The sequence below is a fragment of the Podarcis raffonei genome, chromosome 13, assembly GCF_027172205.1.
Source record: "Podarcis raffonei isolate rPodRaf1 chromosome 13, rPodRaf1.pri, whole genome shotgun sequence".
In the NCBI taxonomy this organism is placed as follows: Eukaryota; Metazoa; Chordata; class Lepidosauria; order Squamata; family Lacertidae; genus Podarcis; species Podarcis raffonei.
The window spans coordinates 3,467,733-3,484,848 of NC_070614.1; the positions used below are offsets into that span (position 1 = coordinate 3,467,733).

General features: G+C 42.8%; 1 protein-coding gene across 3 annotated transcripts in view; it reads right to left on the minus strand.

Annotated features, from left to right (window-relative positions):
* The window catches only part of PLEKHG4B (pleckstrin homology and RhoGEF domain containing G4B), a 70,601-nt gene that overhangs the window by 22,215 nt on the left and 31,270 nt on the right, over window positions 1-17,116 (minus strand). For all 3 annotated transcript variants that reach the window (XM_053362361.1, XM_053362360.1, XM_053362362.1), the window contains exons 6-14: window positions 16,045-16,138; window positions 13,852-13,938; window positions 12,772-12,888; window positions 11,443-11,541; window positions 10,726-10,868; window positions 6,709-6,847; window positions 4,486-4,608; window positions 2,535-2,699; window positions 1,159-2,057 (exon numbers count right to left, since the gene is read on the minus strand). In XM_053362361.1, the coding sequence (XP_053218336.1) occupies window positions 1,159-2,057; window positions 2,535-2,699; window positions 4,486-4,608; window positions 6,709-6,847; window positions 10,726-10,868; window positions 11,443-11,541; window positions 12,772-12,888; window positions 13,852-13,938; window positions 16,045-16,138 (1,866 nt within the window). The remainder of the gene's footprint in view (window positions 1-1,158; window positions 2,058-2,534; window positions 2,700-4,485; window positions 4,609-6,708; window positions 6,848-10,725; window positions 10,869-11,442; window positions 11,542-12,771; window positions 12,889-13,851; window positions 13,939-16,044; window positions 16,139-17,116) is intronic.

The window sequence follows — 17,116 nt, forward strand, 5'->3', positions numbered from 1 at the left end:
GGCCCCTTATCCTTTTGTTCTTGAGGAGGCAAAGCACTGAAAATGGTAACTCAGTGTCTAATCAATCCTTCTAGTCAACTTGTGAACATTTGGCTGGCATGTGTTTTATGGTATGATCATCGGCTGATACATAATCAGGAACCAACAGCACTCACAATTTAGGAGAGTCTATGCTTCAAGTATATACATCAAATATTTATACCGTATTTACTCAAGTCTAATGCTCCATCGAATCTAATGCGCACCTCCATGTTCAGAACCTTGAAACCAAGAAAAGCATTGGCTTGCAAATGTCAATGAGCCAACGAATCTAATGTGCACCTTAATTTCGCAATGTAATTTGGCCAAAAAAGGTGCACATTAGATTCAAGTAAATACGGTATACACCCCATATTTATAACCACCAAAACCATCAGAGGCTTAGGAGGAAATGTTAAACAGCTCTCAGATTTCATTGTGCGGGCTAAAACACCACAGGAAGAATCACATTGCTAAAGCTTCTCTGCCATGTAATTATCCCCATTCACTTCAGTGGAAGGGCCACCTGCCCCTCTGCCTATGGCAGGTGGTACATTTCCATGGGCAAACGAAGCCCAGGCCCGTAAGAGATGGCTTGATGTTTTCCCTTTCTCTCAGCAGCACTGAATTATTTACCTATAACAGGCAGATTTAGGTCAATAATTCAGTGCTCCTGAGAAGAGAAATGGGCACTGTAATCTTCTGAACTTGCTGGTATCTTTAATTTTACTCCAAGAACAAAATAGACCACATATTTAATGCCTTGAGCTCAGATTCAAAATTGATTGTTGAAAGCTGCCTTGAAGTGTCTATGGAACCACACCTGGTCATATATCTTAGGAAATTCAATAAAAATAATGATGACAGAAGAATCCTGCAATGTGTTGCTCAGTGAAGAGTACATTGTTACAAACAAGATTTTTGTCTGTCGCTCAGAAATGAATTTCACCTCCATTGAAGATCCTCAGAACTTGACCTGGCTAAAATATTTACCTTTAATCACTTTCAGTGATTAAAGGAAAGCTAATTGACTCAAAAATGTAATCAGCTAACAATTCTACTGAGAATATGTTAAAATATTTACAGCACTTTTCAGGCTGTTTGTTCACCAGAATGGATTCCCTTGTTGTCATTTCTCACCTTCCCCCTCTTTTTTTCTCTTCTTCATCTTCTGCGTGGTGGATTCTTGAAGGAGATGATAAACTGCGATTTCTACAAACCAAAGGACTTTTGATACTGGAACGCTGTGTGTTTCTCTTTTCTGCAGCCACATTGCTGGCCACCTCTAGTCCTCTTATGTAAACTCCAGTATACCCATGATGGTGCAGTTCACTGTGGTTACTCTCGTGTCGGGTCAACTCAAAGCTCTGTGTCTTCTTCATAATCTTCTTCAGCGGATGTCTCCTGTGGCGGGTGCTGGGTGTCTGGATTGGTTCTGAGCAGCAGGTAGAAATGTTGTCCAAATCCTCCGAAACACGGCTAGTCCTTTGAAACCTACCCAAGAGTGGAGTAAGAGTTTGTGAAACCGAAGGTTTAACAGAAGAAGAAAATGGATCAGTGTTTTGAGCAGCATCTTCCTGATGTAAAAAAGAAGGCACACCCTCAGATGGGCTGCTACCTTGAAACGGACCGAGTGACTTACTGTCATGGATGTTATTGAGAGTGCTAGAACAAAAGCGGGAAGATTGGCTTTGTTGTGTTGCAGATTTGCTGCCCAGGTTATGGCCGTCCCTCTGGCCAATCTCTCTCAGAGTACTGCTGGACCCTTCTTCCTTGGTGCCTTTAATTGCTTCTGAAAAGACCTCTTCTAAGTGGTGCCTGGTCTGCTGGCATTTGAGCCATAAAATATTCCATTGTTTTAGTTCCTCCTTGTTACCCAGAGCAATAATCACCTCACTGACTTTCTGAAAGTTCTCAGCAGAAAACTTTGTAGCTTCTTGGTGGTAGCTTTGCAAAGACTGAACTGCAGGCTGAGAATACTTGGCTTCCACTGAAAGCTTTTCAAGAAACTCATTACAGTGAACCATCCACCTGGATGCCTGGATGATTAGTGGAAAAGGAGAGAAAGAAAAAAGAATAGTTAAATGGAGGACATGGATTGATTGGCTGATTTTACTTATATGCAGCTTTCCCACAACGAACTGTGCCCAAAGTAAGCTGTTGAGGCTGGGCAGTTGCGTCCTTACTGGGGTTGTGGTCCAGCCCCCAAGGTTCTAGACTGCAGAAACTGTACCCAGTCTCTCAAGAGTGAAGAAAAAGGCTCTCTCTGCTGTACGTATCTATCCAAATCCACCCACCATATTCTGCAGCATGTGAGCTCTGAGATATGAAGAGAGATCTGTAAGCAAAGCTGTTTTCATGGAAAGTCATAGAGCTGGAAGGGAGCCAAGGGTCATCTAGTGCAAAGTCATACTGTAGAAGAGCAAAGAGCATGCAGACACTTCTGTGATCTACTTCTGAACATAACATGTAGAGTGGTGTGATATGAAATAAAAAGAAAATAGAAATATTCTTACTTTTTCATAAAATTCATATAGCTTAAGCAGCTTCTCCAGTTCACATCTCCTCTTCTCGGTTTGAATTGTGATGTTACTCAGATACCTACTGAAAGCCTGAAATTCTTCTTCAGATTTTAATGAAGAATTCTCCTTTATGAGCTGTAGCCCTTTCTGGGAATATTGCTGTAACATAAAAAGAGCAACTGGTCTTACCTGAAATGTACTTTTGGGAGTGGGGCGTCATATCCAAGAGGATGGAATGGGTGCCCTGTTGCAAGACACTAGACAGGAGCAAAGGCTTGTGGGAAGTAGGCTGGACTCCCTCAGTTTTCTGGATTTGCCAAACAGAAAGTACCAACGGAGTCCCTAAAGAGAGAAAAAATACCTGCCTACTTCCCACTTCCTTGGCTTTGGAAATTTCTATAATAAAATCTCTAAATTGCTAAGTATCTGAAAGGCAAGGAACTAGCACTCAAGGTAGGCCATACTCCCACCCAACAGTGTATAGTAGAGCACCATAGGGTGGGGTCCATTGGATACGACGCCCCACTCCCAAAACTACACTTCAGGTAAGACCAATTGTTCTTTTTAGTTTGTGGGGCGTCGTATCCAATGGAATGGGACACACCACAGCGGAGTCACCAATTCAGGCGGGTCCCATCTCTGCAATACACTGATTATAATACCTGTTGGAGCACCGTGCGACCAAAGGCCGCCTCAGCTGAGGACAGCTGGTCCAATCTGATAATTCTATTGTGTGCATTATCTTACATTTCAGGATGGGGGCACTAGCCTCTTGGAACAGTCTTATAGAAAAGGATTCGTCTTGAACAGAACCATCACTCTAATTGTCGTCAACTTCTAGCAAAGAGGATGGAGTGGAAGGAAAAGGAAACTCATCCTCAGCCTCCTTTTCCATGGAGTTGAAGGGGTTAGGGGAAGAGACTCTAACATCCCAAAGGTCTCAAAGGTCTCTGTTTGCCACTCTGTGAACCAGGAGAAAAGGCAAGCAAAAGCCACACACTCCATTTGACACACTGTGGGGGGGGGGAGAAGAAGCTACACACACACTCCTTGTCACAGCTGCTGACCAGGAGGATGAGGACAAGGGGCAGGCACTCTGTCACCACCAAAGCTAACCAGGAGGCAGTCAGTCAGGGCTCAATTTCAAAGGCAAATAGAAGCAGTCAGGCAGGGACATATTAGGAACGCTCACTCTGTTGTGATCCCAGAAAAATGGCGGCAGCTGCTGAAGGAAAGAAAAAGAGTGTGCCAACAAAGGGCCACCTGAAAGCAGGAACGGCCTTTAGCACTGCAGCAAGGGCACTGGTTCTGGAAAAAAGTCAATATAAACAACTAAGGAATAAAAGAAGGATGGCAAATAAGTGGAAAAACCAAACATAAAGAGCAACGGAAAGGGTTTTTTTTTGTGTGTGGAAAAAACCACAACGCATAGACAAAGAACTGTAAAACTAAAATGACAATAAGGGAAATCTAAAGAAAAAAAGAGGGTTCAGAAACTAGTAAAAAACTTAGTTAGGAGAGCTAGGAGGAACGTACTGACTGTGTCTAGATAGGAAAAACTGAGGGAGTTCAGCCTACTTCCCACAAGTCTTTGCTCCTGTCTAGTGTCTCGCAAGAGGGTGAACACCCATTCCATTCTATTGGATATGACACTCCACGAACTAAAACACCAAGTTGTAAATTTTCTTTCTTCTTGACCAAACACTTTCTATTACACAAGGTAAGAAGGATTTGGGGTTTCAAAAGGTATTTGTTAGCCAATGCGCAAACCATGGTGATTGTGAATCACACACCCTTGGTATTGCTGGTATGCCATCATATCAAGTTTTCCAGAGTTTCAATGGCTGCAGCAAATAGCCAAAAGCCCCATCATGGTTATGAGCCTGGTTGTCACATGTTTTAAGCTACATGCACAAAGTTTAAGAAAGCAAAGCAAAGCACTTACCATTGCCTTTTCACTGAAAACCAGGAACTGCTCCTGTTTCCTTTTCACATTTTCAACTGAAAGGTGTTCTTGATCCAAAGGCCCAATATATTGTTCTTTCTCATTTTCAAACCAGACTTTTATCTGTAAAGAATACAAGGCTTTATATCTAGAAGTAACGAACAGTTCATTTAGCACACCATTAGCAAAAATGTGCATCTTCATCAAAATAATGTGGGTTTAAAAAAAACTTACTTTAAAGCAAACTGCTCTAATGTTTTAGAATGTATGATGCTGTTTAGTTGCAAACGTGGCCCGAAACTACTTTAATTTATATGCATGTGCATGTGTGTGTGTGCATGTGTGTGTGTGTGCATGTGTGTGTGTGTGCATGTGCATGTGTGTGTGCATGTGTGTGTGTGTGCATGTGCATGTGTGTGTGTGCATGTGCATGTGTGTGCATGCACCCACCCGCCCCAGCCTCCTGCACTTCTTTTCCTTCACATGTTTCAACATGCATGGCCAGTGGTATAAGGGGACCACTGAGAAAGTTCTCCTGAGGGCCAAACCATGCATGTTACTGAAAGCATGAGACAGCTCCCTCCCCACCCAATAACTTTTAAGGCAAAGACTTGATGTGACATCACCACAAAGGGAAGTGTGGCCTTTTTTGGTCTGTGGAGGGCCACATTCACACAGGGGTAATCTTTCAGTAGGAGGGGGCATATTGCCTGCTGGTGGTGAGCAATTCTGGATTAATTAATTCCCAATAAGGTGAGCTCTACTGGGTTTGATGGGGAAGGGCGGCAGCTCACTAGCAGAACACCTCTTTTCTTGCAGAAGGTCCCAGCGTCAACCCCTGGCTTCTCCAGGTGGGGCCAGCAATGCACCCAGTCTGGAATCATAGAATCATAGAATCATAGAGTTGGAAGAGACCACAAGGGCCATTGAGTCCAACCCCCTGCCAAGCAGGAAACACCATCAGAGCACTCCTGACATATGGCTGTCAAGCCTCTGCTTAAAGACCTCCAAAGAAGGAGACTCCACCACACTCCTTGGCAGCAAATTCCACTGTCGAACAGCTCTTACTGTCAGGAAGTTCTTCCTAATGTTTAGGTGGAATCTTCTTTCTTGTAGTTTGGATCCATTGCTCCGTGTCTGCTTCTCTGGAGCAGCAGAAAACAACCTTTCTCCCTCCTCTATGTGACATCCTTTTATATATTTGAACATGGCTATCATATCACCCCTTAACCTCCTCTTCTCCAGGCTAAACATGCCCAGCTCCCTTAGCCGTTCCTCATAAGGCATCGTTTCCAGGCCTTTGACCATCCTAAAGAGAATCCTGAAGAGCCACTTGTTAGTGTAGATCAGGCATCCCCAACCTTCGACCCTCCATATGTATTGGACTACAATTCCCATCATCCCTGACCACTGGTCCTGTTAGCTAGGGATCATGGGAGTTGTAGGCCAAAACATCTGGAGGGCTGCAGGTTGGGGGTGCCTGGTGTAGATAATAGTTTGCTAGAGGGACCAATAGTGTGAATCGGCATAAATCAGCTTCCTGGGCTCCTAAATATAAAGAGATATTCATTTACTACAATGAATCGATAGAGCTACCATTCTGGAGAGCATGGGAAAGAAATTCCTTTTTGACTAGGCACCTATTTGAACACACCCAGCAGAAGCCTATCAATTTGATCTTAGGCATTTGAAATGTAACAAAATTTTCTTTAACCAGGGGGAAACAATAAAAATAATGTTTTGTTTACTTGTCACAGTAAACCATGGATGGGGAACCTCAGGTCTAGGGGCCAAATGTGTCCCTCCAGGTCTCTGTATATGGCTCTTGGGACTCTCCCCAGGCAACTACCCTACTCCTCAGCCACACCCTCACTGGTCCTGCTCTGCACCCTCCTTGTGTGTTTCTGCCTGGCAGGGATGTGTCCTGGAGCTCTGATGATGCCTCTGGCTTGTTTGGATGGAGAACAGAGAGGAATGTGAAAGCGTGGGAGAAATTCACCTACTGTACAAAGGTGAAATTCACTGTAATCCCACTGTAATCCCTGACTCAGCATTACTTTTGAATCAGGAATTGTCGTTTGTTTTACTAACAACAAACCATAGTCTGTAGACTATGTCTCATAGCAAACCTATTTAAGTAAATGTTACTGAGCGATATGGCATGGTCTCGGTGATTGGATCTCCCAGCTATTGTTTTTAAAGTTGAAAAGCAACTTTACTGACCTGTTCACAGCCTTCTTCAAATTTTCTCATTGCCAAGAGATTCTCTAGTTGTTGCAGACATTTATTAGACAATAGAACCAGCCTATGAACTTCCTCATCTACTTGATTATACAGCTTCGTAATAGTCTCCATGGCATCTCTGTCAGAGAGAGAAGGAAACCAAGAGTTGGTTAACTAAATAGCAAATAACTACTGAAGCTACTAGAAACTAAAAGTGCTTACCTGAACTGTTTCAAAAAGCAGTGACAAACGTCAGGTTCTGCTGGCCAAAAAGGACAGAGGCAATAATCCTACATAATAATCTCTGCCCCATTACATTATGTATCATTGGTATATTTTTTAAATTAAAGGCTGCGGTTCAGAGAAATGTGTAGCGAGTTTCACTTACAGAATGGAATTTGGGAATGTTCCCTCCAACTTCGAGTTACCCAATTCAGATTACAGAACAAGCTGTTTTTGAGCTTCACGGAGTTGTTGTTGTTTAGTCGTTTAGTCGTGTCCGACTCTTCGTGACCCCCTGGACCAGAGCACGCCAGGCACTTCTGTCTTCCACTGTCTCCCGCAGTTTGGTCAAACTCATGCTGGTAGCTTTGAAAACACTGTCCCACCATCTCGTCCTCTGTCATCCCCTTCTCCTTGTGCCCTCCAACTTTCCCAACATCAGGGTCTTTTCCAGGGAGTCTTCTCTTCTCATGAGGTGGCCAAAGTATTGGAGCCTCAGCTTCAGGATCTGTCCTTCCAGTGAGCACTCAGGGTTGATTTTCTTAAGAATGGATGCGTTTGATCTTCTTGCAGTCCATGGGACTCTCAATAGTCTCCTCCAGCACCATAATTCAAAAGCGTCAGCCTTCTTTATGGTCCAGCTCTCACTTCCATACATCACTACTGGGAAAACCATAGCTTTAACTATACAGACCTTTGTTGGCAAGGTGATGTCTCTGCTTTTTAAGATGCTGTCTAGGTTTGCCATCGCCTTTCTCCCAAGGAGCAGGCGTCTTTTAATTTCGTGACTGCTGTCACCATCTGCAGTGATCATGGAGCCCAAGAAAGTAAAATCTCTAACTGCCTCCATTTCTTCCCCTTCTATTTGCCAGGAGGTGATGGGACCAGTGGCCATGATCTTCGTTTTTTTGATGTTGAGCTTCAGACCATATTTTGCACTCTCCTCTTTCACCCTCATTAAAAGGTTCTTTAATTCCTCCTCACTTTCTGCCATCAAGGTTGTGTCATCTGCATATCTGAGGTTGTTGATATTTCTTCCGGCGATCTTAATTCCGGCTTGGGATTCATCCAGCCCAGCCTTTCGCATGATGAATTCTGCATATAAGTTAAATAAGCAGAGAGACAATATACAGCCTTGCCGTACTCCTTTCCCAATTTTTAACCAATCAGTTGTTCCATATCCAGTTCTAACTGTAGCTTCTTGTCCCACATAGAGATTTCTCAGGAGACAGATGAGGTGATCAGGCACTCCCATTTCTTTAAGAACTTGCCATAGTTTGCTGTGGTTGACACAGTCAAAGGCTGTTGCATAGTCAATGAAGCAAAAGTAGATGTCTTTCTGGAACTCTCTAGCTTTCTCCATAATCCAGCGCATGTTTGCAATTTGGTCTCTGGTTCCTCTGCCTCTTCTAAATCCAGCTTGCACTTCTGGGAGTTCTCGGTCCACATACTGCTTAAGCCTGCCTTGTAGAATTTTAAGCATAACCTTGCTAGTGTGTGAAATGAGTGCAATTGCGCGGTAGTTGGAGCATTCTTTGGCACTTCCCTTCTTTGGGATTGGGATGTAGACTGATCTTCTCCAATCCTCTGGCCACTGCTGAGTTTTCCAAACTTGCTGGCATATTGAGTGTAGAACCTTAACAGCATCATCTTTTAAAATTTTAAGTAGTTCAGCTGGAATACCATCACTTCCACTGGCCTTGTTATTTGCAATGCTTTCTAAGGCCCATTTGACTTCACTCTCCAGGATGTCTGGCTCAAGGTCAGCAACCACACTACCTGGGGTGTACGAGCCATTCATATCTTTCTGGTATAATTCCTCTGTGTATTCTTGCCACCTCTTCTTGATGTCTTCTGCTTCTGTTAGGTCCCTACCACTTTTGTCCTTTATTATGGTAATCTTTGTACGAAATGTCCTTTTCATATCTCCAATTTTCTTGAACAGATCTCTGGTTTTTCCCATTCTATTGTTTTCCTCTATTTCTTTGCATTGCTCGTTTAAGAAGGCCTTCTTGTCTCTCCTTGCTATTTTTTGGAAATCTGCATTCAATTTCCTGTATCTTTCACTATCTCCCTCGCATTTTGCTTGCCTTCTCTCCCCTGCTATTTGTAAGGCCTCGTTGGACAGCCACTTTGCTTTCTTGCATTTCCTTTTCATTGGGATGGTTTTCGTTGCTGCCTCCTGTACAATGTTACGAGCCTCCATCCATAGTTCTTCAGGCACTCTGTCCACCAAATCTAAATCCTTAAACCTGTTCCTCACTTCCACTGCGTATTCATAAGGGATTTGACTTAGATTGTATCTTACCGGCCCAGTGGTTTTTCCTACTTTCTTCAGTTTAAGCTTGAATTTTGCTATAAGAAGCTGATGATCTGAGCCACAGTCCGCTCCAGGTCTTGTTTTTGCTGACTGTATAGAGCTTCTCCATCTTTGGCTGCAGAGAATATAATCAATCTGATTTCGATGCTGCCCATCTGGTGAGGTCCATGTGTAGAGTCGTCTCTTGTGTTGTTGGAAAAGAGTGTTTGTTATGACCAGCTTGTTCTCTTGGCAGAACTCTATTAGCCTTTGCCCTGCTTCGTTTTGAATTCCAAGGCCAAACTTGCCAGTTGTTCCTTTTATCTCTTGCCTCCCTACTTTAGCATTCCAATCCCCTATAATGAGAAGAACATCCTTCTTTGGTGTCACTTCTATAAGGTGTTGTAAGTCTTCATAGAAGTGCTCAATTTCAGTTTCTTCAGCACCAGTGGTTGGTGCATAAACTTGGATTACTGTGATGTTAAAAGGTCTGCCTTGGATTCGTATCGAGATCATTCTGTCATTTTTGAGATTGCATCCCAATACAGCTTTTGCCACTCTTTTGTTGACTATGAGGGCCACTCCATTTCTTTTACAGGATTCTTGCCCACAGTAGTAGATGTGATGGTTATCCGAACTGAATTCGCCCATTCCCGTCCATTTTAGTTCACTGATGCCCAGGATGTCAATATTTATTCTTGCCATCTCATTTTTGACCACATCCAACTTACCAAGGTTCATGGTTCTTACATTCCAGGTTCCTATGCAATATTTTTCTTTACAGCATTGGACTTTCCTTTCGCTTCCAGGCATATCCGCAACTGAACATCCTTTCGGCTTTAGCCCAGCCGCTTCATCAGCTCTGAATCTACTTGTACTTGTCCTCCGCTCTTCCCCAGTAGCATGTTGGACGCCTTGCGACCTGAGGGGTTCATCTTCCAGTGTCATAACTTTTATATGCCTGTTGTCTTTGTCCATGGAGTTTTCTTGGCAGGGATACTGGAGTGGCTTGCCGGTTCCTGCTCCAGGTGGATCACGTTTGGTCAAAACTCTCCACTATGACCTGTCCATCTTGGGTGGCCCTGCACGGCATAGCTCATAGCTTCTCCGAGTTATTCAAGCCCCTTCGCCACGGCAAGGCAGTGATCCATGAAGGGGGATTCACGGAGTAGTTTAGGTTATTAGCAGTGGCAGAGAGCCTGCACTTTGAAATGAATGCATCAAAAGCTGAACTTTGCATGCCTATAGGATATGTGGGCTTTGCCCTTGGTGCTGGCAAAACACTATGCAGTATTTAACTGTCACCTTGGACAGCATTTTCTCCTGTCTCTTTCTAAAACACAACGTTATCATTGGTTCCTTTGCAACACCGACGGTGACATTTTCATTTTTCCCAACATCCAGATTTTTTTTAAGCATTATTTTCCAACTGGCACCATAATGACGGAGTGCTTAACAATGCATAATGCAGTAATATTGGCATATGAAGTACCTACCTATAATCTTCTGTGTTACAGAACTCTTCCTTTCTAAGCCTTGCAAGGACCGTTCCACCCTCAAGCCTTAAGGTGACCAGCAGTTTATCTTCCAGAACAAGTTTCATCATCGTCTTGTGTTTATTCATTAAGTCATCCACCTCCTAAAAAAATAATAATGAAAGCCTGTTTGCTTTGCAAGTAATTCTGCAGCGAATATACCTGAAAATGCAGCATTCTCTTATTGAAGAACTCAGACTCAGGATTGGCAACCAGCCAGACTGGATACCACCCAGACCAACATTATAGTTTTTTTCCTTACAAGAATGTGGTGACACTGGTGGAAAGCACCAGACTGGACAATTCTTCAGAAGCCTCTCTCTGCCTGTCCTGCCACCCAGTAAGCTCATGGGGCAGGAGCTGCCTGAGAGTCATCCGGAGGCACCCTGCAGAGAGCCCCTGACGGCCTCTTGCCCGGGCCCCCCTAAACATGGTCCAGTCATGCATTTCCATGACCTGATGGATGCAGCAAACAGCAATGCAAATATTGTGATCCTCTTATTAGGGGTGGAAGGACGGAGAAAGAGGGAAAGAGAGTGAACTTGTGGGAGAGGCAAGACTGGAGCCAGGAGACTCCTATCAATAGCTCTGTTTACTTCTCCCAGCAAGCAGTGTTTCAAACTCAGTTAAGTACAGCTCGTGCTACAATTAAAAACACTGAACAAGACCAATACTTACTTGTGCAGTACTTGGCGTCTGGATATTGCTGAGTGAACATAAAGAGTATTGCAAGAAAACAAGGGCCTCTTTGCAGTTTGTAATAAATGGCTCAAGTTTCTGGAAATACAGGTACAATAAATGGTTAAAATGGAACAGAAAACAGCATTTTTACAGTTATTCGATAGTACTGATGAGCTGTGCTTGTGATAGGATGTGTCCACATGCAGAAAATTGCAACATTAGGTATATTATTAAGAGTCCATTGAAATAATAAGCTTTAGATTTCATTAAATTTCAGTGTACTCTCTTTCCAAACTGGTTCAGCAATAATGTCCACCAATGTTGAGAGTTAGTATTGCCTCCTTAGCTTGCACCATGTGTTTCTTAGGACACACAAACAACAAGTCATAAACAGGTTGGTTGTTTTTAATTCAGGTCATATCTAGTGACCTGAATTAAACATTTGTCCTGTCCACATTTTTCTAATAACCAGGATCCAGATGCTCAGAAAGGCTGCTTACTTGACTATGAGAGGATCTTATAGGAGTTTAAATTGGTTACCTAGCATACTGGGGCATTAAAGCAGAGGGGCAGTGGGCTTGGGGAAACCCAGCCAGATGTCTCAAGACCTAAAACACATCTGGGTCAGAAGAAATGTTGTTGGGGGAGAGTTTCAGCATGATGTGTCCACTGCAAATCACCCTCCACCCCACTTTAGAGCTGTGTGGTACAATCAGTATTTGAAGACATGGGTCATACCACCATAAATCTTGTCTCAATATGAATTACATTTAAAGAGTTCAACACCTTTACAAATCCCTAAGGCACTGTGGTGAAAAAACTATAGCTGATCTGATAAGGGTTTTCCCCCACTGTGGTGGTCATGACAGCGCACTCAATCTGCACATTCTTTTTTCTAGATCCTTTTTTTTTAAAGGAAGATTCACTGGCTTAGTTCAGACATCACAGCAAGCCATGGCTTGCACCAAGCGTAATTCACAATGCAAGTCATAGTTTGAACTTCCAAAATACTATAAACAAACCATGATTTAGAGCAGTCTGTCTGCTTTTGTTTTTCATCTCCATTGTGCAAACAGCCTCTGGAAACGGAGAAATGGCTGTAATTGTGGTTTGTCATTTCCAAACAACATGCCAAATCCTAGGTAAGACTTATCAGCCACAATCTGAGATGATCCCTGAATTGACCTAAGAATGTTTACCTGGATCATTCTTGATTCTGGTAAATATTATTAACAACTAACTTTTATGACAAACTAAATGTTAACCAAGGCAATCAAAAATTGTTTCAGAAAGCACCATTAAAAAGAGTTCCAAGCCTTAACTCACCCTTCGAAAGCATATCCAGTCATTATGACTATAAGGGAATGTTCCATCAAACTCTGCTGTCAGTTGGGTACAGTCAATGAATCTATGCAAAGCCTTGAGTGATGTGAGAACTTCACACTGTCAAACAAAGTTAACACCTATATAAAATTTGTAGACACCAAACTTTTGAATGAGATTTGCTTTGTGTCAAACAAAAGAAAACCAAGTCCCAGAATATTTGCTGGATGGCTAGCAATGCACCTTTAACATAATCTTGAAGAATTGCAGCTGGTCAAAAAGTAGCCTGGCAGCTTTCTTCATATATGGGGTTTCCCTTTTACCAAATTCTTCAGGAACGGGAATTTGCATTATCTGAGTACTGGCATAAAATGGGAAAGTAGTGACATCAGTGTACCCACCCCTTTAGGGAGAAGTCACTGAATGAAGTGCTTGGTGAATGAGGGAAGATACTCACCATATAGCCTGACATAGCAGCAGCATAGCAATCTGACTCTCTTCTCTGCAAAGGAGGGGCAGAGAACCTTTCTCAGCCTCTTCTGGGCAACCATCTGAGGGACATGTGCCATTTGTGGGCAAAGCCAGAAGCAAAAATAGGCAAAGCAACTAATGCCCATTTGAGCTTTCTAAAGTAGCCTTGTGTCGATGTCACTCACACACAGCTCTCTGTCTTCCATCCAGACAGGCAAGAGGCAAGGTCAGAGCTCAAGGACACATTCCAACAGGCCAAAACACTGAAGAGCAGGGTCAGTGAGGGGGGTGGCCCAGGGAGGAGATCAAGGGCTAGACAGGTGGGTCTGGAGGACCACATCTGGCCCCTGGGTCCTAGGGCTCTCACCCCTGCTTTAAAGGGACTCTATCCCTCAAGGAGAAAAAGACACACAGAGGGTCACACATTTAGGTTGACATTAGCCAGTCCTTACTCAGTCTCCTTTGATCTCAGAAGGTTTTGTTGTTGTGAAGCTATGCTGTCTGGCTTCCTGAGAGCAACATAGCAGAGATGCTTACTGCAGGATAACTGTTGCATAATTCACATGAGCTTTCCACATTTAAAATTCTGTTTAAATATATATATATATATACCTGAAATGTAACTTCTTTGTCAGGCTTAAAGGCAGATTCCTTATCAGTCAAGATCAGAACACTATGAATGGAATGAGGAACGGCATTCTAAAAACAAAATGAATTTGATGAAATACAATATGCACACCTTATTCAAAATAAAAATTAAGAAAAACCAACAGCAGCAGTAATCAGTGAGGAGGATTCAGACTGGAAAGACAGTCAGCAGATAATTCCAGTACAGTGGAACCTCGGGTTACGTTCCGTCCTCCTTACGAATGCTTCGGGTAACGCACTCCACTAACCCAGAAGGAGATGCCCCTGGGTTGCGACCTTTGCCCTGGGATGCGAGTGGAAGTCGTGCGCTGGCGACATGCCAGCAGTGGGAGGCTCCATTAGTGAAAGCGCGCCTCATGTTAAGAACAGTTTCGTGTTAAGAACGGATCTCTGGAACGAATTAAGTTCGTAACCGGAGGTACCACTGTACTCCAGAAGTAAGCCCCACTGACCTTAATATAAATATGTTTTGTATTTTACACAAGACTCTTTAGTAGACGTAGTTACAGTAAGCAGAGTACTCTTTTTGATGTTGTCACCTGCTCCTTCTGAGAAAGCAAGGAGAAGTAGCAGTAACATCTGCACATCTTGTCCTCTCTCTCTCTCTGGAAGTGGTGTGGGACTGGGTAATAGCAAGGAGGAGGAGGAGGAGGAGTGTGCACCTAGGGAGATGTCCAAGGGCCCCCAAAACCTGAAACTGGCATAAACAACTGGATTGACACCTCCTTTGCCTCACTTGCAGAAGGTGAATATGGCTGGCAGGTCTCCTGAGACTCAGATATGGTGGTGAATCTTAAAGCAGAGAGCCTGGTGGTAGCTGGTGGCTCAGGGATGGAGCCAGAGGGAGTGCAGCTAAGAGCAACAACACTTGTCATTAATGTACTTAACTTTGGCTGGGCAGTGTTCAAAGTTTTAACTCAAAAAGGAATGCTGGATGCCACTGTGACTTTTAGGAAATGTTGCTGTCCTCACTCACATCATTATAATCAAATATAGTATGGTCAATGTTACACACCCTACCTTCTTCAAGTTCACCAGAATCTGCAGAGAGCCAAACTGTATTTAATTTGTGTAACTAAAATTATGAACATTATAAAATTGAATTGTTTCCAAAACACATTTTTTCTTCAAGCAAGGGAGCAGATAATAACATAAAGACATCAGCTAAACCCTCACTTCATAAAAAAATGTACAGAACAAACTTTTTTTTAGGAAATGCCCTTTACATTATTGTAGATACAAACTTTGATGCACTATGAATTAATTTTTTTAAAAAAAATCAAAAGTGGAGTTAATATATGGAAAATGCCAGATCCTTACAAAGAAAGGGATTATAATAAATAACAGCATTATTCAACTACTTTCAGCCGAGGCCAGAGTTTGCTAATACACTGTGCCAAGACAAACTGCCTTGCCTTTCAGAATTTAATTCAACTTCTTGTGATGACTTGCTTTTCCACACGGAAATATGCCTGTCATATTGTAGGTGTATTGAAAATACTAAAGTCAGCTTAGTGAGATAATTATATTGCTGTGAACTGAACAACAATTAGCTTCCCCACCTACATAATGACTTGGAGACCACAAAGTACCTGATTACCTACTACTAGACGCTTTCCCCAGAACATATTTCTCCAAAACCTGTAAGTATGTTAGCCGAAGAATGCTGTTGAAACCCCATGACATTCAGTAGGGGCTACAAATGTTGGAAAACATGTCACATGCAATGCTTTCAGGATGAAGGAAGTGTGGCTCCAGAATTAGCCTCCACCGTCACTTATGGACTCATTGTTAAAACCGTGTTTACGAAAGACAATCTTACTCAGCTACGAGTGATCGCTAAAGAAGAATCCATAGTGCTAGCCTTTTATAGTTCCAGGCCAAAGAATGAGAATAAACACTAGCAAATGGGTATAAATCAACCATTCTTACCCCCATCACTATAAGTAGCATAAACTGAATACCCTGAAGCTTAATGCTAGTAGATTTCGGATTATCAACAGAAAAGGCCTACTGAAAATGCCCTGGCTTCAAAAGAAGAAATACTGTTCATTGTCCCTGGACCAGATGGACACATAATAATTAGAATAATTAGAATAATTAGAATAATTAGAATAATAGCCTTCTTTTAGTTTGTGATGCTAAAAACATACATACCTGTAATGATGTAAAAGCTTTGAAGAGGACAACTACATTCTGACTTTTGCGGGCATCCACTAAAATAAGTAGCCCCAAAGAACGGGCATCCTTTCTGAAAGAAATAAGAGGACGTTATTTAAACCACACTTACAAAATGTTTAGAAGTACAGTGGTACCTCAGCTTACAGACACTTCAGGTTACATACACTTCAGGTTACAGACTCTGCTAACCCAGAAATAGTACCTCGGGTTAAGAACTTTGCTTCAGGATGAGAACAGAAATCGTGCTCCGGCGGCGCGGCAGCAGCGGGAGGCCCCATTAGCTAAAGTGGTGCTTCAGGTTAAGAACAGTTTCAGGTTAAGAACGGACCTCCAGAACGAATTAAGTTCTTAACCCGAGGTACCACTGTAAAATGAAATACGTGGCCATAATGAGCACAGAGGGAGATTAAAAAGCAATTTATACCATGAGCAGCCATGAAAAAGGCAAATTCCATGCTAGGGATATTAGGAAAGGAACTGAAAATAAAACTGCTGGCATCATAATGCTGAAATCTATGATGCAACTTAAGTTGGAATAATGTGTACAATTCTGGTCACCTTGTCTAGAAAAATGATATTGTAGAGTTGGAAAAGGTTCAGAAAAGGGCCACCCAAACAATTAAGGGGGAGGGAGCAAGTGCCTTATGAAGAAAAGCTGCAGCATTGGGGACTTTTTAGTTTAGAGATAAGGTGAGCAAGAGGTGATAGGACTGAAGTTTATAAAACTATGCATAGCATGGATAAAGCGGATAGAGAAAAGTTCTTCTCCTTCTCATAGCACTACAACTCGTGGATATCCAACAAAGCCGGATGCTGGGAGATTCAGGACAGAGAAAAGAAATGACTTCTTCACGCAGCAGAACATAGTCAAACTATGCAACAGCGGCAGCCACCAACTTGGATGACTTTAAAAGAGGATTAGACAAATTCATGGAGAAGGAGAGGGCTGCCAATGGCTACTAGCCATGGTGGCTATGCTCTACCTCCACAGTTGGGGGGCAGCAATGCTTCTGAAAACACGTTGCTGGAAACTGTGGGGCGGGTGGGA